Consider the following 20,325-nt stretch of genomic DNA (forward strand, 5'->3'; position numbering starts at 1 on the left):
TTTTTAAAAAATACATTAGCCAGGCAATGATTCTTATTTCAATCAACGATTGTGTGCTTTCAGGGTTACGATGTTGCTTGCGTCTGCTGTGGTCGTGTGGGAATGGCTGAACGAACACGGTCGCTGGCGTCCTTACAGCCCGGCCGTGTCTCATCACATCGAGGCGGTGATTCGAGGCGACCCTCGGGGCGGCAGTGTTGTGTTGGGCCAGGTTGACACCCGTCTTTCGCCTTACATTATAGACCTGCAATCCATGCACCAGTTTAGGCAGGACACAGGTAAGAGATTGAAAATGTCTAATTCATAACATTATGGTTGCTTTATGTATACTAACTTACGTTGGACAGTTATGGCGACCAAGGCCATGATGGACCGCACTCATTATAAAGCCTGGGGAATTGTTGGCTAGCTGGAATGACCAACAGTGCGATACGAGAACGCATACAAAGAAAGAGCAAAACACGGGTTCTGGTAGCTCCCAAAATCAAAGACCGCTGGCCAGACGTAGTGGTCAAAGGCATTCGTCAAACTTGTCGTTTCTCTGCTTAACGTTGAATTGGATAGCGGTGTGGATATATATTTTGCACTGCTCTACATTTTTATGATAACCGTCACCTGTCCAGTCCGTGGCACGTTGTGTCGACCTCCTGGAGTCTGCGGCTGGCTGCAGGGCTCCTGCATGCAAATGTTCCTTTTAAGGAATTCACGGACTTTTTTATTCGGTGGCATGGGCCGATTATTATCACTGGAGATTTCGAATTGGGCAATAAAGAGCGGAACCATTGAGCTCATTTAAATTCATGCTTTGTTTTCGTTAAATACTCTCCATTTAAATTCGTACTTTGAAATGCATCTCATCATCCCCCACTCCCCTTCACACTTTGTTTTTTTTTTTGTTTTTTTAAATAAAATTTTAACATTTATTTTTGTATATGCGAAAGCTTACTACGTCAGTGTTTATAATCAAGTCTTCGCTTGACAGATGACGGAAATATATTGGTAACAGGTGTGAACATATTTGTTTTTATTAGTCATTGTTCCTAGAAGTGAACTGGTGGACGCCTAGCGATGCTAGACTAATGGCTATTAAAGTTTTGGATTAAGTTTTATGTGTTAATGTGCGGTGATATAGAACATATGGTTTCTGGATTTTAGCAAAGCACATCCTTTTCCCCTCTGTTGTGAAAATTCCAATTGCAGCTGTTGCTTTGGACTGGCATCGGTGGGAAGCCAAGAAGGAGAAGTCTTTAAAACTTTATGAAGTCCAAGCCATGGAAAAAGGATCACTGTGATTTCGTTAACCATTAAACTAAACCTGCAGACACTCATTGTTCTGACTTGAAGTCTTAGAAATTTTGATCAGCATCTTCAGTTATGTGCAGCCGTTGAATATGGTGATAGTGCTTTTAAATTGAGTTTTTTGAGTAGAGTTTCATGGTTTTTTTCACTACAACCATTATTATAATGGTAGCGGTCAGTATTCAGACCTTACGAGTGTGGGAGTGAATGTCCAAATATTAATGACATGAGTGAACCAGTTCTCTGAATATGATGCTGAAACAAAGAGCACAGATTTGTAATATGTGCTCCATTAAAAAGTTCTCTGAACACTTCTTGGAACAGTATCTCTATTCCGCTCAAGTATTTATCGCAAACAGAGGGTGACAGTGTGTTTATGAGAAGAAAGAAGTCTAAGAGAGGAGATTGGGAATAGGGACTGAAAAGATTTATCTGATGTGATGCTGGTGGTCTGAACTTGAGTTGGGGACCAAAGGTCAAAAATCTTCAACACCTTTTGTTCCCAGCCTCATTTTATTTGCAGTGCCGTGAACAAGGACTGAGAAAGGGCAAAAAAGAAGCTTTATCACTGTGTGGCTTGGTCATGGAGCAACTTGGAGAAAACTCTTAAACCAAACAGTTCAATTAGACTAATCTATGAAATGATAATTTTGCTGATGAATGCAAGTTCTTTATATTTTTACCACTTGCAATGTTATATTGTTGTGGTGTTGTTATCGAATACGAAACTATACTGCTGCCAAGTATGCCTTGCAAAGGAGATTTTAATCTCTCGAGTTTAACCTGGTGAAATATAAGGTAAATGCAAGAAGAAGAAAAAAAGATTTTCTAAAACATAATTCTGGGAGGGTTGCTGCTGTTGTACCCTCCAAAGCAAGTTATTTAGATTCAACTGTTTAAAGTTTCAAATAACTATGTGACCATGTGATGCCATGTACTGCAGGGTTGTCAAACTTCCAGTCTTGGTGTCTGAACATATTTGTGTTATGCTTTCAATCAGCAGCCAATGCAGTGGGCCTTGGGACAAGGCATGTGGATCCTTCAGCCGATCAACAGATTAAATAGAGTTCACCTTCAGGGGTTTGCTGATATTATACCTGCTTTAGTGTATGTTTTTTATTGGCAAACAGTTTTTGGGTGTGCTGAGGGATCTTTTAGATGCACATAGAATAATCTGGTGACTTTACCCCAGACAGTGAACGGGTCCATGTAAACAAGTCACTGCTGTTGAAATGGACCTGAAACCAGCAGATTCAGACACCCACAGTGTGCAAGGTGCAAATTGTATAAACACTCTTAACAGTCACCCCAGGTAAGGACATGTTCTGCATACAGGCATGTAGGGAGGGTGAAGTCATAAGGGATTATTTTATGGATATAGAATTCATAACAGGCTGTTAGGGAAGGTGAAGTCATGAGGGATTATTTTATGGATATGTAATTCGTACAGGCATGTAGAGAGGGTGAAGTCATTGGGGATTATTCTCCGGGATTTCAGGATGTCAGTTGAAAAGGGTGTGTGGGTCAGGGTTCCACAGACAGGGAGGTGTTGGGTCCGCTGCTACTCCTTTGTTTTTTCGGGGCGGGGGGGGGGGGGGTCCTTTCGGTTGGCCAGCTGGTCCAGCTGCATGTGCCACATTCTGAAACGCACACATGCACCGCCGGGACCCGCGAGGTCAGAGGTCGCGTGCATACTGCTGCGCCGCTCGGTCCGAGGAGACGGCGCTAAGCCACGGGCAGAGAGGGGCCATTTTCAAGTTGAATTTTAATTTGGACGCGCAGAACAAAGCGGGGAGATTGGCATTGGGGGAAGGGGGTTTTGCAGATCATGGGGAGAGAAGGATGGGGGAATGGAGAGAGAGAATGATGGGGGGAGGGAAGAAAGCCAAGGGAGAGGGATGGAAGTTTTTTTTTCTCCCCCCCCTCTCTTGGTCTTGGGTGCCAACTCTCCTCTTGTGTTCCTAATGCAAGTTGCAGGTCAATAACAGGGATTTTCCATGGCGGAGCAAACCTTGCGTTGTACTGAGCTTCGGTCTGGTGATCGTCATGTGGTCACGGCCGAGAGGGAAGTTCTCGGTAAGAGTGCGGCCTCGCTGCTCTTCTGTACGGCAACACCGCTAGGACAAAAAGTGGGCTAAATTACAGAGTGCAAGGTTTACCTTTCAGGTCACGTTAAATAAAATGGGGAAGGGGAAAAATGGCCATGCTGTGAACTAGCAATTTCATGGAGCAGTTTCTGTGTTTGGAGAGACCGCCCGACCGCCCACCACTTGCCCCCCCCCCTCCCCCAAAGGCTGAGAGGCCAGTGTGTAGGGCCCCCCTGCCTGGGAAGAAAATGGAGAGAAAGAGGGGTTCAGGGGGGAGCGACAGACTGCTATTCAGGAAGTGGGAGGGAGGAGGAGGAGGGGGGGGGGAGATTGAAGAGGGAAGAATTCTGAGGTCTGCCTGCGTGTTCATAATTTTCGAAAAAAGGGAGAACTGTAAAAAAAGCTGCGGCTTTCATGTCTCCCGACATGTGTGTTTGGACAGGAATGCGGAGCGCACACACCAGTGATCTGTAAGTGGGCCTGGGCCAGGGTGCCTGACAAATCGTCTTAAATGTGCTCTGCGGAACCAGAAAACAAAAAAAAAATGGACACCGCTGGTAAAAGCAGGTCACGCGACGTCAGTAACGGCGTGAAGAGAGAGTGAGGGAAAGCTCACGAAGGGCAGCCGATATGAAATCAGGAAAATTACTTTTCTATTTATTTTATTAGAATTTTTTAATTGGAAGCTGCTTTCTCTCTTTTCCATTTGCAAAACGCCCTTTTTTCCCCCTCTTTCAGCTAATGTTTATGTCTGCCATTCTGCAGGAATCTCACTTTAAAACACTTTTTTTTTTTTACAGATTTTATTTATTTATTTCCTTACTCAGATTTGTTTGTATCTCTGTGCGTTTTAACATCTTAGCGCTTAGCACTTATGTGTTTTTCCCTGGGTAATAAAGATGAAAGAAAAAAAGGGACATTTTTGTCAGACTGAAGGAGCAAATCCTGTTCTTTGTGCTTTTATTGATCGCTGCGATTACTTTAATGATGCCAATTATCTGCCCATTGGGTATACAACCCACAGCAGGTAAATTTCACCTTTTTTTGTAGAAAGAGTGTAGTTAGGGTTGTTGTGCAGCGGTAGTTGCAAGCATGAATATGCCTTTTTTTTTTTTTTTGCAAAGATTGTGAACAGGTGATTCTTTTTGAAGATTCTTGCTGTGGAAGCATCACTAGGGATGCCACAGACTTTGCCAACGTGCTGCAAACATGTCTCTCAGACTGAAGTTCGGCTGTAATGATGTTTTTTTATCGTCAGGGCTTATTATTCGGTGTTCCCATACCAGGACGGGGTGTCTTGGCTTGCTGGTTTTGGCGTCGGGCCTCAAAGTTTGACTTGGAGGCAACCGGTGAATTCCGGCTCCTGGTAGCATGGAAGTTGCCAGGCAACAAAAAAAAAAGAAAGAAAAAAAGAAGATCAGCCCAAACTGGGCAGGCATAAAAAAAAATCATACTGTGACAGCAGGAGCTGAGTGTGTGTCGCTGAGTGCAGTGGACGGTAACCGTTAGCCATAAACCCTGCCGAAATGCTTCCATTTTGGAGAAATCCTCGCCTTCCTTTACCTCCTCAGACGGGAGCGTTATGGAGTGACGTCAGAGCGTTTGCCTCGAGGTGGGGTTTTTTTTTTTTTTTAATCGCTGCTGTAGTTTCCCCGGGCCAGCTGACCGGCGGTTTTTCGCGAAAGCGGCGGTATTTACGCCGCTCCGCGGGTTCGCGCTCTGCCGGACGCCTGCGGACTGCAAACTCCGCCCGGGCCCTTTCGTCCGCCCCCTTCGCCGATCTGTATTCATGCGCTTGCTTTGCCCCCCCAGGCGTCTCTCTCAAAGGAGACCCCACAGCTCTGGAACCCACTAAGGGCTGTTTTTCCACCCCCCACCCCCACCCCCCCTTATAACAATAGCCGATATGCGTTTGGCCAAAGTGTAAGGTCACGCCCTTCCTCAATCAATCTTTGTCTCCTGACCGCGGTTTCAGAGCAAAACACACAAGTCGAGGATCTTGAGCCCCCTTTTTGTGTCTGTCACTCATTTCCTGTAATGAAATGCACTGTACTGCAATATGAAATAAATTATCTTATCATGATCAGGCAAGCTTTGAGACTGGCCGGTGGCTGTAAACTTGCCTTGTGCTGTAGTGGGTTTGTATCCCCCCTTTTTTTGTGGTCCGGGGTGTAACTGCGCCTCCTGTCCCCCCCCCGCAGGGACCCTCCGGCCGGTGCGGCGGAGCTTCTACGACCCCACCTCGGCCCCGGGGCAGGGCTGGCTGTGGGAGTGGGAGAACGACGCGGGCTCCTGGACGGCCTACGACACGGAGGTGGGCATCGCCATCCAGGCGGCGCGGGACCGGCAGCAGCCCTGGCTGGACCTGTCGCCGCTGGGCTTCTGCTACCTCATCGACTTCCAGAGCATGACGCAGATCAACGGGCAGACGCAGCGGCGGCGCAGGATCCAGCGCCGCTCGGACCTGGCCTACCCGCTGGTCTCCGGGGCGCTCCCGAAAGCGCACGGCTGGGGCGCGGGGGCCGGGGGCGGGGCCGGGACGGGGGCGCTGCTGGGGGTGGGCGTGTCGGGGATCAGCGGGCCCGGGAACGGCAGCGCCTACCCCAGCGGGACGCTCCCGGCGTCCTCGCTCACCCCGCTGGGCCAGCCCTGCGCCTGCCAGCAGTGCATGCTGGTCTTCAGCGTGAAGACCAACGCCATGGCGCACACGCTGGGACGCAAGGCCGCGCCCAGCAAGCCGCCCAGCCCCAAGTCTGGGCCGGCGGCGGGCCGCTCCTCCGCCGGCATGGGCGCGGGCGGCACGCACTCCTACACCCTGCCCCACCCGCTGTCCCTCTCCCGGTCGCTCTCGCCGTACAAAAACGCCACGGCCACCGGCGGCGCCCCCAGCTTCGCCCACTCCTTCTCGCTCCTGGGCCCCGCCACCGCCGCCCTCTCCCTGTCCTCCACCCGCCCGCCGCCCCCGCCCCTGCCCCCCCTCCCCCCGCCCCCTCCGCCTCCGCCCCAGCAGCAGCAGCAGCAGCAGCAGCCACAACCGCCCGCCTCCACCGCCGCCAGCTCCAGCTCCACCTCCTCCTCCTCCACCGCCTGCACCACCTCCGTGCCCACCGCCACCCTCATCTCCACGGCGACCACCACGCCGTCGTCCTCGTCCGCCTCCTCGGCCGCCACGCGAGCGCTGACCTCGGCCGTGTCGTCGCTGAGCTCGGCGTGCGCCGCCCCCCTGCCCCCCCGGGCCAGCCTGGCCGGGCTCAGCCGCCCCGCCCTGCATCGCATCGCCGTGGCGCAGTCCCGCGCCCTCATCGCCTCGGGGTGAGCGTCCGCCGCGCCCCGCCGCTTCACCTGGTCTGCACTCGACACCGTCAGCAGAGTCTGTCTACACTCAACACCGTCAGCAGAGTCTGTCTGCACTCAACACCGTCAGCAGAGTCTGTCTGCACTCAACACCGTCAGCAGAGTCTGTCTGCACTCAACACCGTCAGCAGAGTCTGTCTGCACTCAACACCGTCAGCAGAGTCTGTCTGCACTCAACACCGTCAGCAGAGTCCGTCTGCGCTCAACACCGTCAGCAGAGTCCGTCTGCGCTCAACACCGTCAGCAGAGTCCGGCTGCGCTCACACAGAGTCCGTCTGCGCTCACTGAGAGTCCGTCTGCGCTCACTGAGAGTCCGTCTGCGCTCACAGAGAGTCCGTCTGCGCTCACAGAGAGTCCGTCTGCGCTCACGCAGAGTCCGTCTGCGCTCACGCAGAGTCCGTCTGCGCTCACGCAGAGTCCGTCTGCGCTCACGCAGAGTCCGTCTGCGCTCACTCAGTCTGTCTGCGCTCACTCAGAGTCCGTCTGCGCTCACACAGAGTCTGTCTGCGCTCACGCAGAGTCCGTCTGCGCTCACTCAGTCTGTCTGCGCTCACGCAGAGTCTGTCTGCGCTCACACAGAGTCCGTCTGCGCTCATCAGAGTCCGTCTGCGCTCACACAGAGTCCGTCTGCGCTCACGCAGAGTCCGTCTGCGCTCACGCAGAGTCCGTCTGCGCTCACACAGAGTCCGTCTGCGCTCACACAGGGTCCGTCTGCGCTCACGCAGAGTCCGTCTGCGCTCACACAGAGTCCGTCTGTTTATGTTTATGGAACATAAGTTTTGAGAGTATGGAAGCATCAGCGTCAGACACTGTTCCTTCCTGGTATGGCAAGGTTGGGGGGGTGGGGGCTGGGGGGGGGGGGGGGGGGGCAAAAGGAAAGAAAGAGCAAAGCACACACAAGTACATGCAACATTTTCTAACTCCCTGTCCTAGGGAATTTTACTGCCTGCAGCCAGAGGCACTTTTAGAAGGCCCGAATTTAATGCCGCACATTCTCTTAGTCATAATGAAGATATTCTCCACCCTTCGGTGGTTTAATGTGAATTTGGACCCGTTCGTGGTCATTTAACGTTAGTTTGGGTCCGCTTACGGTGCTGCAGTTTGAATGTGGGTCCTCTGGCTGTGTGATATTGGGAGTTTTGGTTCTCTTGTGGTGTGTTTTGCGCTTGGCCTCTCCCAGGGTTGTGTAATAGGCGTTTGGATCATGCAGTGGTGTTGTGATATGAGCTTGCAGTCCCTGAGGAGTTCTGTAGGGAGGGTAGACAGTCTGAAGTCTCTGATGTGGTCAGTGAGGAATCTGTGCTGGGGTTTAGGTCAGCAGTTAACAGAAAATCAGCTGGCCTATTTGTCAGCGATTACCATCTGGGGGGAGGGAGCAATTATCAAGTTGAGGAATGAGATGGAAGGGAGTATTCGAAAGAAGAGATGAGGGATTCTGAGAAAGAGATGGAGGGGAGGGAGGAGGGGAGGTCAGCATGGGTCAACAGACTCCCCTCCTCCCCTCAGACTCCCCCGAACCCCCCCCCCCCCCCTCCTCCCCCTTCTCCTCCTCCCCTCTGTTCAGTTCCCAGGCCTTTTCATTCCTGGGGCCTTCTGTCTTTATTGTGTGCACCAGGCTGTTGCCACGGAAACCTTTGTTGGCATGCTGAGGCCTAGTCCACATTTGCAATACAATGTGTCCTTACTGCAGGGAAGGGAAGGACAGACTGGGGGGGGAGGGGGGGCAGGGGGGAGGGGAGGGGGGTGTGTTTGGTGAAGGGGGATGTGGGGGGTAGCAGACAGAATTTGAGGCACGGTCATTATTATAAGAATCTGTTGAAGAGTCTGTCCTGAGACGTTTGTCTGTGTTGGCTGTGTGTGTGTTAGTGTGTGTGTGTGTAAGCGCTGAGGTTGGGTGGAACTTCAGACTGTCACGTAAGGGGGGGTAGACGTAGACAACCACGGACAGAGACAAAGGACCACCTTAATGGCACACCGAAACGCCAATATTGACTGATTAGCCACAGGCTGAATTACTCAGTGTTCAGAAAGCCAATACGAGGAGAGAAAAGCGGTGTGAGGAGAGGTGACGGATAGAACGCTTTTCTGGAACTTCTAATGTAGACAGACCCACCCCAACCGACACTGAACACTCAGCCGAATACGGATAATGTGTTTGTAGAAGCACAGACACACACACACAGACACACACACACACGGAAAGCTGATATTGAAGTAGCCAAGGAGATGGGAGGCATTCAGTTTGCTTTCTTCAGGAAAGAGAAAGAGGGAAGAGTGTAAGAAATGAGATGAGAGAGTAGCAGCCAACAGCCCTGATAAATCACACAGTTTTGCAAATTGCAAAGCAAGTGTGCTATGAAATATCCAGACATGCTATGCTGTGTGTGCTGTTGCCTCCGTATTCTGCTGTACTTCTGTGGGATTGGTGGAGCTGGGACAGAGATACTGCCCGCTAATGCTCGCTCGCTCGCTACCGTTCGTTTGAGGCATCCGCGATTGTTCGGTTTCACCGTCTTCACCAAAATGCCATTATTGGGGTGTTGTCTGTTCGGCCGAAATCAGTGCACTGCAGACGCTGGTTATCCTGGGGTTTGACTGTCGATCAGCAGACGTCTGTCGATTCAGAACTCAGCTGTGACAGTTCGTTCACGACAGCTAAGATTGCTGCTTTGTCGACGTACTGTGATTGTGTAGAGCGGGCGGGGGTGTTCTGAAAATGCGGTTGTTGGAGCCTTCCTTCTGTCTGTATGCTGGTTAGCATTCTAGCCAACATCTTCGGTTAAGATCACCGAAAACACAAGTTCCTCTATAGTTATGTCCTTGACCTGATTTTTTTTTTTTTTTTTAACACAATGGAGGTTTGGCTCGTTGTCAGTTTGTCCCTGGCCTGTTGAATTATTCAAGAAATTCTTCAGTTCTAATAAGCAGGTGTCCTTATCTTCAGCATTTAGGACTCCAGTTCACCAATTAAACTCATACTACTGGAGTCTTGTGCATCGCGGTAATGAACCCTGTGAACTGCCAGAAAACTGAGCAGTCTGATGTGAAATATTCAGATCAGTTTGGGATGTTCAGTCTTTGTTCTCTAATTCGGCCTTAAGAGGGAGAATCTTCCCTCATTACACAACAAAAACATCTAATTAAGAACAATTAACAGCTCATTAAACTTGAGGAATTGCGATTGTGTTTGGAACAAAAACTAGATACGTGGGATTGCCCCAGAACCTGTTTTATCCTGGTTTGAAAACCCCTGGTGTGGAGCAAGTGAGTCTGTGTTGGGTTCAGGGGTTGGTCAGCAAGGAGAACTGAATGATTTAATTCCCTGGAAAGGTTGATGGCGGCAGAAAAAAATGTGTGATTCAACGGAAATGTCCCAGCTGGGTGAAACGTTGCACGGACTTTCAGTTAGCTGCTTTGACATGCATCCATGTGTACGTGTGCTTTGATAGAAAAAAATTCAAGATAATACTTTGTGTGTGTGTGTGTGTGTGTGCACATATATATCCATGCGTGCTGGAGTAATGTGGGTCATACGTGTATATGAGTTCAGCGATGCTCTGTGCAGATTAGCTCACCTCTGTCTCCAGATGGACCTGCCTCCTGTTCACCGACGTCACCGTTCAGGAGTGCGTCTCTCTCGCTCTCTCTCCCTTTCTCTCTCTCTCTCCTCCCTCACCTCTCCTTCTGTTTCTCGGTGTGCTGGGTCCCTAATCGCCTCTGGGTGCACGTGCCCCGGTCGGTCAGCTCTCCTCCCTCTCTCTCTCCCTATCCCTCTCTCCCTCCCTCTCTCAGCCCTGCTTCAGGGTGTGATTCCTGCCTCTAATCCCACCCGTGCTTTAATCCCCTGCTTTATCCGTGTCATGAGTTCTGTGTGTCACCTGTGCGCTCAAAATCAACCCTCCGGCTTCAGCCAAGTGAGCTCAAAGCTGCAAACAAATGCCTTAATTACATTATTATTATTATTTATAACTTACATCCTTTAGCTGTTTTAAGGGTACAAAAGAAGCAGAATAGCCCGAGTGTACTCTTATTATGATGATTCTGAATGTGGGACCCATATTATGATTTCAGAAGTTCCACCATATTACACTGATAACCAGACATATATTTGAAACCTGTGATGATTAATTTAATATGACGACAGTGCAGCGTGTGTAACATAATTTGGTCCAGCTTAAGAGCTCGGCCTTCTCATTGTGTGGCTTATTTTTGACAATGGTATTGTACAAAACGGTACAGTGGTAACAGTACAGTAACAGTACGTTTTGAATGTAAGTGCTTTAACTTTAGTGTTCAGTGTGATTGAAAGTGAGAACGTGAGAAAAGAGTTTTATAAAGTCAGGTTTAAGCTGCTGGGAACTGCGCCCACATCAGAGTTTTAAGAGTGACGTTAAAAGACCTCTGTGCACCTGTTTCAATCTCCTCTCCTTCCCCCCCCCCCCCCCCACTACCCTCGGTTTTGCCCTGTGTGTGTGTGTGTGTGTGTGCGCGCGTCTGCATAAGACAGATGGGGTGTGCAGTAATGCTGATAGATTAGCCGGGATCAAACGTGACTAAACATTCTCACAGTCAGCCCGTAAATCCCCCCCCCCCCCATCTCGCACGTCCACGCTTAACCCCTTTGAAGAGCAGGTTTTTCTGAAATGTTTTTTTTTTTCCTTTTCAGAATTTTAAGTCAGCGTTCTAGAACTCCGTTGCTTTCAGTCACCGATAGCGATTGTTAAATCGGCATTAGAATGTTCAGTTAATAGCATTCTAATCGCGTATTTGTGAGCTTACCTGCCTTAAAGGGATGAACGAGGAAGCATAAGCTAATGTATTTAAATGCGCTGACCTGGCACCTGGCGTGTCTCCCTGACTCACGCCCCACATGATCGAAACTGGCTGGTAAACAAGCGGAAAGCGAAGCAGCGTCGGGTTTTGTTTTCAGTAAAGTTTGGCTGATGCTGGGCGGGCCCTGCCCTGCTCTTCCTGTACCCTGCATCACAGCTGCTCTACTGAGCCAGTGTTCCCCGCTGGAATCAGAGATTCAGATGTAGTGCATATAAAAAAACTCCCGCACACACACACGCTCATGCTCACACCCTCATTTCTTTCTCTCTCTCTCTCACACACACACACACACACACACACACACACACACACACACACACACTTGTGTCAACGTATCTTTTTTACGCTCTGTTTGTGTCTTTCTCTTCCTCACACGCAGGCGAAATAATGTACCCGCCCACCACTCAGCGTACGCACCCACACAGCTGGTAGTTTGCTGATGAATCTTGCACCTTGTGCTGGAACGAAAGTGATTTCTGGTGGGGTGGGGGTGGAGGGTCCCCCCCCCCCCAAAACAAGCCAACCCTAATGGCGTGTTCTGTCTGAATACCTCCTTTATTGCAGCCTGTTGTCTGTAACACCTGGAGGAACATGCACGTAATTGACTGGACTGTTCACATGGACTGTTCTGTCGCGAGCAGCACTGTCGTATAATAGTCATGGAACTAACCACTGGGCTAGTAACCCAGAGGTTGCTGGTTTGATTCCCACATAGGACACTGCTGTACTCTACAGAAAAGGTGCTTTGGCTCAGTTGCTTTAGTGTTTGTCGGTATAAATGAATGCCATGTAAAAGTCTGAACAGTTGTGCACATCTCTCTGCATGTGAGCCTATGCTCAATGCGAGTAATGTAAGGGCTGTCTGTAATGTGACCTCATGAATCCTGATTAAAACCTCGTAGCTGGACCTCGCGCCGCACACGGGCTGGTGCGTGTAAGCGCGTTTGGGCCTTATGGCGATGCTGGTCAGTGACGCGCAGGTAATCCCCAGGTGTGACGTGGCTCCGCTTGGGGGTGGGAGTGGGGGTGGGGGGGTCACTCAACAGATGGGAACTGATGGATTAGCTCTATAAGAGACGGGCTGCGAGGGCGAGGTGCTCACAGCCGCCGAGAGACGGAACAAACGCCACCGAGGATCGGGGTAAAGCGTCCGCGACAGAGAGCGAAACGCGTCCTGAAAACAGCGGGAGAAAAGGACATAAAGAGCAGATTTTGCTGAATAAATACCGGCGTGTAATTGAGGATTTGCGGTTTCTGAAAAGTTTGGGCTGCTTTTTTGAAGAGTGAGCGAGAGGACCTGCTGTGCTCTGGTCGTTTTTAATATCACCTCTCTCTTTGAGCTCTCCTCCGTTTGAAGGATGACCATTATCAGGGCTTTTCAGTGAGTATTTCTCATTGTGCTCGTTTTGATCTTTAATTCAGTCTGACCTGATCCGACAGTCTGATTTTATTGGACTGGCTGCAGGCAAGATGAACACTGTCCTGCCGTTTGTGGTTTAGAACCAGTCTGAGAGTGTCGACAGAACCGACAAGTAATGTTGACCCTGTAAGGTGGGAGACCACAAATATGTGATTAGAATGTTCCTGACTGAACATTCTAATGCTGATGTCACGATCACTACTGGTAACTGAAAGCAAAGGAGTTCTAGAACTCTGACATACAATTTTGAAAAGGCGTTCAAAAAAGTCCTACTCTTGAAAGGGTTAACAGTAGGGTTCCTAAGAGACGTGAGCATTGCTGATTGCTGTCCCACTGTATTTCACCGAACAGTCATTGAATTCTGTGAAAGTCCTCCTGTTGTGACACGATTGCTCTGATCACTGACATCACGGGTGGTGTCCTTGGCTCATATAATTCCTGGTATTCTCTGCTAGCTGCTCCACATATTGCAGTATGATACCGGTTTGATCTTGTTATGGGTAATTGTTTGGAGCTGTGTGTTAAACAGTTTAATGTTTACTGGTGTTTGCTTCATATTTGAGTCTTTAAGGTTGGCACACCCTGTGCTATTGGTTGGTCTGAACCATTGTCGTTGCTCCCATTACCACTGCTGTTGTTGTTGTGGTTGTTGCCGTCTACTTAACGGGTCTTGCCAGGACGTGCTGCTCTAGATCGGAGCTCGAGACACAAACAGTGATGTAATGGTTAGTCCAGCACAGCGCATAAGAATGCGGCTCTGCTGGTCATGGGGCAGGGGAGTCTCCCTTGTGTTGGCCTCATTCTGGGCTGTTCTTGTGAGGTGTGCCTGTTGTCCAGTTTCTGACGTTTACTGTGGAGGCCTTTTGACTTTGCAAAATGGCGTATTACGTGACCAGAAGGGGTCGAGAGGCGGGGGGGGGGGGGGATTATCACAAGCTGTCCGTATGCTGTTCCTAATGGAGAGGAGCTTTGACTTATGGCTCTTTCAAAGTAAAAAAAAATAAAATAAAATTTTAAATGTCAAGTGAACCCAACTTTTAATGTCTTCTTTTTGGGAGCCTGAGACATGTACAAAGACTAGCTGTGGATTTCAAATCACTGGCTTCTCCAAAGAAATTAAGCAAAACAACTGACTGCGTACTACTCTGTCTCAGCCATCATGTGCAGTCTCTCAGTCTGGAGAACTGGCTGCTTAAGTGTATTCCTGAACAGCAGCTTTTATGTCCATAAAACGGACTGATCAAGCAGTTTTATCTGTGAGAGAACGGACGTGTATAGACACTGACCTTGAGCGGTTAGAAATTCTGAGACGTCTCTGACATGAAGGATATTTTGAGGGCCCTGTGCTGTGTGTTTTAACTGCTGTCTGAAATGCGTTTGCTTCCAGGACTGTGCGTCTAACTGTGCGTGCTGTGCATGCTGTTTCAGGGTTCCCACTGTGCCGGTGAAGAACCTGAATGGGTCCAGCCCCGTGCACCCTGCACTTGCTGGTAAGTGGGAGGAGCTAAATCACATGACCGACCTGACTGAGGCTGTCTTCACACTACAGATTAAATCCGTCTCTGGTTCTGCCTGTAGCCTAATCTGGGCGGCGTGGTGGTGCAGAGGATTGCAGCTCGCGGCAAGAAGGTCCCGTGTTCAAATCCTCTTGGCTGTGACCCTTACTGTGTCCCTGTGGGTTTCCGCTGGGTCCTCCGGTTGCCTCCCACAGTCCGAGCACCTGCAGCACATAAGGGGGGAACTTCACAGGGCGTTGTAAATGAGCATGTGTGCTCTGCCTACCCTGTATAAATAAAGGTTAGGTTAAATTAAGAATTCAGCTTTGGAGGAAATCGTGTTCTTCACACTAAAGCGTGGCATAGCAACACGTCCGGTTGCGACTCCCTCCACCCCACATCGGAAAAACAGCCTGATGTGTGAAACTGTCACTGATCTGTCCTACGCAGCCTCCAAACGTGGTTTGGAAATGTAGAAGCGCACACGTACACGTTCAAAGCAAAGAATTTTCCCTTCTGACTGCATTTAAAAAATCGATCATGTGCCTTTTGCTAAATATAGCTTCCACAACATACTGTTTTCAGAGGAGTGACTCATGCCAAGATGCACTGGACTTTCACCTACACATTTTCTGTGTGTGTGGGACGCACGTTCAGAACGTGAGTCATGTTCACGCACTCCGATGGACGGTCACGCTGACTGAAGGATCAAACACGCAGACTATCCTGTAGGCTAATGCAGACTGGCAGATGAGTCTCGACGACTGTCAATCAAACGGAGCGAGCTGAAGGACAGAATGAGGGATTAACCTCGTGGAGACGCTCACACGCACACATGCACACACACACACACGCACACATGTACACACGCACACACTTGTTGATGATGACAGTGAGAAACAGAGATCTTGACACACCAGCCAAAATGACGGTTTCAAACCCTCAGTGCTACCGGTCTTGAAGCTTGTGTGCGCTATATCTCACTGCCGCCCCCTACCTGTCTCTATCAGGTATCACAGGCATTCTGATGAGCGCTGCAGGACTCCCTGTGTGTCTGACCCGGCCCCCAAAACTGGTGCTGCACCCACCCCCCGTCAGCAAGAGCGACATCAAGCCCATTCCTGGACTGGGCCACTGCTGCCGCAAGACCACCAAGAAACAGGCCCGCAAGGGTGAGTTAGCACCGCCCAATCACTGTACTGCACCCTCCACACAACCATACTCAGAGATTACACAGTCACGGTCACAAACATACTCACAGAGACTGTACACAGTCACACTCACAGACTCTACGCAGTCACACTCACACTCACAGAGACTGTGCTGCAGACTCTACACAGTCACACTCACAGAGACTGCTGTAGCCTGTAGATTAGCATGCTAAATACTGATTTCCTCTCTCTCTCTCTCTCTCTCTCTCTCTCTTTCTCTCTCTCTCAGGTAAAACTCCCGAGGAGGTGGTGAAGAGGTACCTCCAGAAAGTCCGTAACCCCCCTGAGGAGGTACGTGTACCGCCCCCGTCCCCCACCTTTTCGCCTTGTCCCGTCCTCCTGTCCGCTCCCCATTTCCACACACAGGGCACTGGCGCTGGTTCTCCTGGTCCCACCGGACAGGAAGTGAGCGCGTGTGCCCAGTGCTCCAGTACAGGAGCATATACGAAGTGCACTAAATTAGTGCCGTTCCAGTAGCTTCTGAAAGTAAAATAAGATGAATGGAATTTAGTAACTATTATACGAAAGCAACAGTAAAATATTAATGATGGTAAGAATGATTATAATGGTAATGAATATTGTAAGAGAATCTGGGTTTAATTAAGATGGCCGCTCTCTGTACCCTGCCCCCCCCCCCCCTTTCCCCTGGTTTTTTAGGACTGTACGATATGCATGGAGCCCCTGGGCAGCCCGTCCGGGTACAAGGGCCCGGGCGTAGGCAGCGTGTCGCGGGGCGAGTCGGTGGGCCGCCTGGTCACCTGTGGGCACCAGTACCACCTGCAGTGCCTGGTCGCCATGTACAACAACGGCAACAAGGACGGCAGCCTGCAGTGCCCCACCTGCAAGACCATCTACGGCGTCAAGACCGGCAACCAGCCCCCTGGCAAGATGGAGTACCACGTCATCCCCCACTCCCTCCCCGGCCACCCCGACTGCAGAACCATCCGGATCATTTACAACATCCCGCCTGGCATCCAGGTACTGCACGCATATCATAATATACATACATTTACATCTACTACATCTACCTAAGATACATACATCTACATCTACGAAACGTCTACTACATATACCTAATATACATACATTCTCTCTCTCTCTCTCTCTCTCTCTCTCAGGGTCCTGAGCACCCCAACCCAGGAAAGCCGTTCACAGCCAGAGGGTTCCCGCGTCACTGCTACCTCCCCGACAGCGAGAAGGGCCGCAAGGTACGCTGGGATGCCTCCGTGCCCCTCCCACCGTCTCTTACTGCTTATCGTTTAGCAGTGTGTGGGTTCTGACCGTATACCCCCCTGCACCCCCCCCCCCCGCCCTCCCCAGGTCCTGCGGCTGCTCCTGGTGGCCTGGGACCGCCGGTTGATCTTCTCCGTGGGGACGTCCAGCACCACCGGCGAGTCCGACACGGTCATCTGGAACGAGGTCCACCACAAGACCGAGTTCGGCTCCAACCTGACGGGCCACGGCTACCCAGACCCGGGTCACCTGGACAACGTCCTGGAGGAGCTCCGCGCCCAGGGGATCACCGAGGAGGAGAGCCTGCAGCGGGAGTGAGCCAGCAGGGGGCGCCAGACACCAGCCCGGGCCTGCGGGGGGCTAGTGTGTTAGGGGAGGTACACGCGTTGGTTCAGGTTCTCCGACCCCTTCTCTAACAGGATTGAGTGACAGCACACTGATAACGGACCGTTGGGGGTGGAGGGAGACCCCCCCCCCCCCCAAGTGGTTGCTGTTATGGCGGATGAATCCTGAATCAACTAAACGATTCTTAATACAAATTTACATTTTGCACTGAGAAAGAGGGTTTTACAGTCTGTATGTAGCTAGGAGAAACTACCACTGCAGTGAGAGAGATGGTACTAGAGGTACTAGATGGTACTACTATAGGTACTTAGGTACTGTTGAAGAATGAAGAATGAAAAAAATTGTTCAGTGTTCAAACAATGAAATGGTACTAATCTAAACATGCTACTTTATAATGTGCTAATGCTGCAAACACTTCATTAGTCCCAGAGGCATTTCTGTTTGCGGGAGAGAGGGGACACAGATGAGAGATTTAAGATGGAGGAAAAAAGAGAGAGAGAGAGAGAGAGAGAGCGAGTTTGGGAAATGGGTAAAGAGAGATAAAGGTAAGATGGTGAAAGAAAGGAATTATGAGTTGGATGGAGGAGATTTTAGCTTTATGGTGCGTTATCGCTGAGCCAGACGGACTGTGTCGCCCCTGACCAACAACACCTCTTTTTGTTCTTAAAACTGTTGAAGTTGCACGACTCCTGGAAGCAGTGTATGTGAGCATGTGTTTTTACTGCCCACTAGTGGTTCCATTCAGCAAGTTAATTCAGTTCCTTTAAATATATGAAGTTTATGGTGATTTTCTTTATCAAATGTATGGCAAGTTAGCATTAATAATTCACTTGTATTATTATTTTAAATATCAAATATCATTCCATGTGCATGATTTTAATTTTGTACACTTTCCTTGTACCCTTGTATGTGCTATGTCAAGGGTGTGTCCTCTGTTTTGCTTGAGGATCCATATCTGGGGTCTGTTCCAATGGTCACTGCCGTAGTATGGGTCATTTTTGAGTTCAAGTTCGTCTCTTTAAGGGTTTTTGATTGTTATTCATGAAACTCTAAAGGCCTTGAATTGTAATGTTTTTAGAGAAATGGAGCTAAGAATCTGAAGGAAACCTGCACCTGAGCGAGTGTTACTAGCTGCTGATGTTTCTGTGAAGTCTGTGAGGTCACATAAAAACAAAACGCACAATGAAATGAGCATTCCTGGTCTGTTTCCGGGTTAAAAAACAAGTGTGAAGACAAGAAGTTGCGATTGGACAGGCGACCAGAGGTCTAGAGAGAGTTTCACAGAGTCGGTGCCAGTGTATTGAGCCATCACTAGCACTTGGTGTCAGGTGGCTGAATGGTTGCAAACTACAGTACACATGTTCCAGTTTCTGCACCATGGAAAATTGTGGACATTTTTTCTGCCAGAATGAGTTCAGTTACCTGCAGTATTAAGGATCACGTGTGCTTGTGATTCTGTAGCAGACCTCCCTGACATTTGCGAGGGCCTTGCATCTTTAAGCTAATTTTGTGAGTTGTGGGCAATGAGGTACCTCATCTGCAAGCTAGCGTGTGCTACGTGCACCATGTGTCAAATATGTGCACTCTCAGCCAATTAGTTTATTCGGGAGTACAGCACCAAAAAAAAAGAGTGCATTTACATATGCTGTTTGTTTTGAGCATGCCCAGGTGAATGAATTAGGGTAATGAATGTTAGATTTCATAGCATGCTCTCTAAAATGCGCTAAATGGCTACAACAGACGAACGGATGTCCTTAATGAGTGCGCCAGATGGTAAGCCGAGCTCTCCCTGACGCTTTGGTGTTCGCTGCTCGAGGTCAATGCTAAGATCCTCTGACATCATCAGCACTCTGATTTGAACTCTGACCCCTGGTGGCCTGTCCAGTCTGTTCCAGTTGGGTCGATGAATGACCTGTTTATGAGGCTGTACAGTTACCAGTATGTGTGTGTTTGTGCATACATATGTAGGCCTACATTCATAGTCGGTGTATGTATGCGTGTACGTACTCTACATTGAAAACCATGTTTTTGAAGTACATTTAAGTAACCGAGCTGTACCCTCGGCCATGTTCTTTTTATATGTAACCCGTGATATATGTTTAATTTTTTTCACGCATTTTTAAGATTGTAGTTTATTTCTTTTTATGATTCTGTTTTGAACTTGTATGTGTTTCTTTATCATTTTGTTCACGTGCATCGTTTCTGTTGGATATTTTCACCTCATTTTTGGAGTGTTTATTAAAACAGAGGCCATGGTAACAGAATGTTTTTTTTTTCCTTCCTTCCCCCTTCATTTCTTCTCTGTTATGTACAGAATTATTGTATGTAAGTATTTACATATGTATGTTTTCCTTTTTTGTGAAAATTAAAAAGTAGACTTTTCAACTGTTAAAGCCCCTTGGTACATCCTTACTCTCCTCAGCTCCTGGGGGAACGAGTCTACGCGTTTGTGTTTGATGGCTCCGTTCCCTCATCACTTTGTAAAAAGAAGTTATTTTTATGGAGAGTGTGAAGCTTAAATGCCAGTGCAGTATTAGGACACCGGTACGATGTATAAACACAAAGGTTTGTAAATACAACAATTGCTGGAATACTGAATGGAATTATCAACCAATAAATTTAATTAAGTGGTATTTGTGTCCAATACGTTCTTCTCTCTGGTAGATTCATTTGGCTTTTAGCTTCAGTGGCAGTTAAACAAATACTATTATTATTTATGGGGTGCGAACCAAATTATCGATCACTTCTGCTTAAATGCCAAAAATATGTACCTTTTTGGTGGTTATTATGCTGATGGTGCAATGATGAACTTAACTTAACCAAATACAGATTGAACAACACCCCTTCCCCCATTTTCTAAATTATATGCATTGCAAAAGCCCACCATTTTGTTGACAAGGATATTTCCAGAAATCCATGATCCCGGTCCGCCTTTTACTGTAGGCAACCTTTACAGAAACAAAACTGACCCATTCCAAGAGCACAAGACAGCCAAATTTAGAATGCAAATAGACCGTTTGTTGATGGTCATGTGATTGGATTGGAGT

General features: G+C 49.0%; 1 protein-coding gene and 1 long non-coding RNA gene across 2 annotated transcripts; one reads left to right on the forward strand and one right to left on the reverse strand.

Moving 5' to 3' along the window:
• Positions 1–13: 13 nt before the first annotated feature.
• On the reverse strand, positions 14–806 carry LOC135259977 (uncharacterized). Its single transcript, XR_010331442.1, has 2 exons — positions 339–806; positions 14–244 (listed from the first exon to the last, which is right to left on the reverse strand). It is a non-coding gene; the product is annotated as an uncharacterized LOC135259977 (long non-coding RNA).
• On the forward strand, positions 71–19,911 carry dtx4a (deltex 4, E3 ubiquitin ligase a). The gene is made up of 8 exons (XM_064344982.1): positions 71–278; positions 5,588–6,698; positions 14,422–14,483; positions 15,500–15,661; positions 15,930–15,991; positions 16,358–16,678; positions 16,819–16,908; positions 17,021–19,911. The coding sequence occupies exons 1-8, from the start codon at positions 71–73 to the stop codon at positions 17,249–17,251; spliced, it is 2,247 nt and encodes a 748-aa protein (XP_064201052.1). The 3' UTR covers positions 17,252–19,911.
• The last annotated feature ends 414 nt before the right edge of the window (positions 19,912–20,325 follow it).

The sequence above is a fragment of the Anguilla rostrata genome, chromosome 7 (assembly GCF_018555375.3).
Source record: "Anguilla rostrata isolate EN2019 chromosome 7, ASM1855537v3, whole genome shotgun sequence".
Taxonomy (NCBI): Eukaryota; Metazoa; Chordata; class Actinopteri; order Anguilliformes; family Anguillidae; genus Anguilla; species Anguilla rostrata.

Excerpts from the sequence above, each read along its gene's own strand:
- dtx4a (XM_064344982.1), top strand. The coding sequence starts at position 71 with ATGTTGCTTGCGTCTGCTGTGGTCGTGTGGGAATGGCTGAACGAACAC. Across the intron at positions 15,992-16,357 it reads TCCGTAACCCCCCTGAGGAG|GACTGTACGATATGCATGGA; the intron begins GTACGTGTACCG and ends CTGGTTTTTTAG. Across the intron at positions 16,909-17,020 it reads ACAGCGAGAAGGGCCGCAAG|GTCCTGCGGCTGCTCCTGGT; the intron begins GTACGCTGGGAT and ends CGCCCTCCCCAG.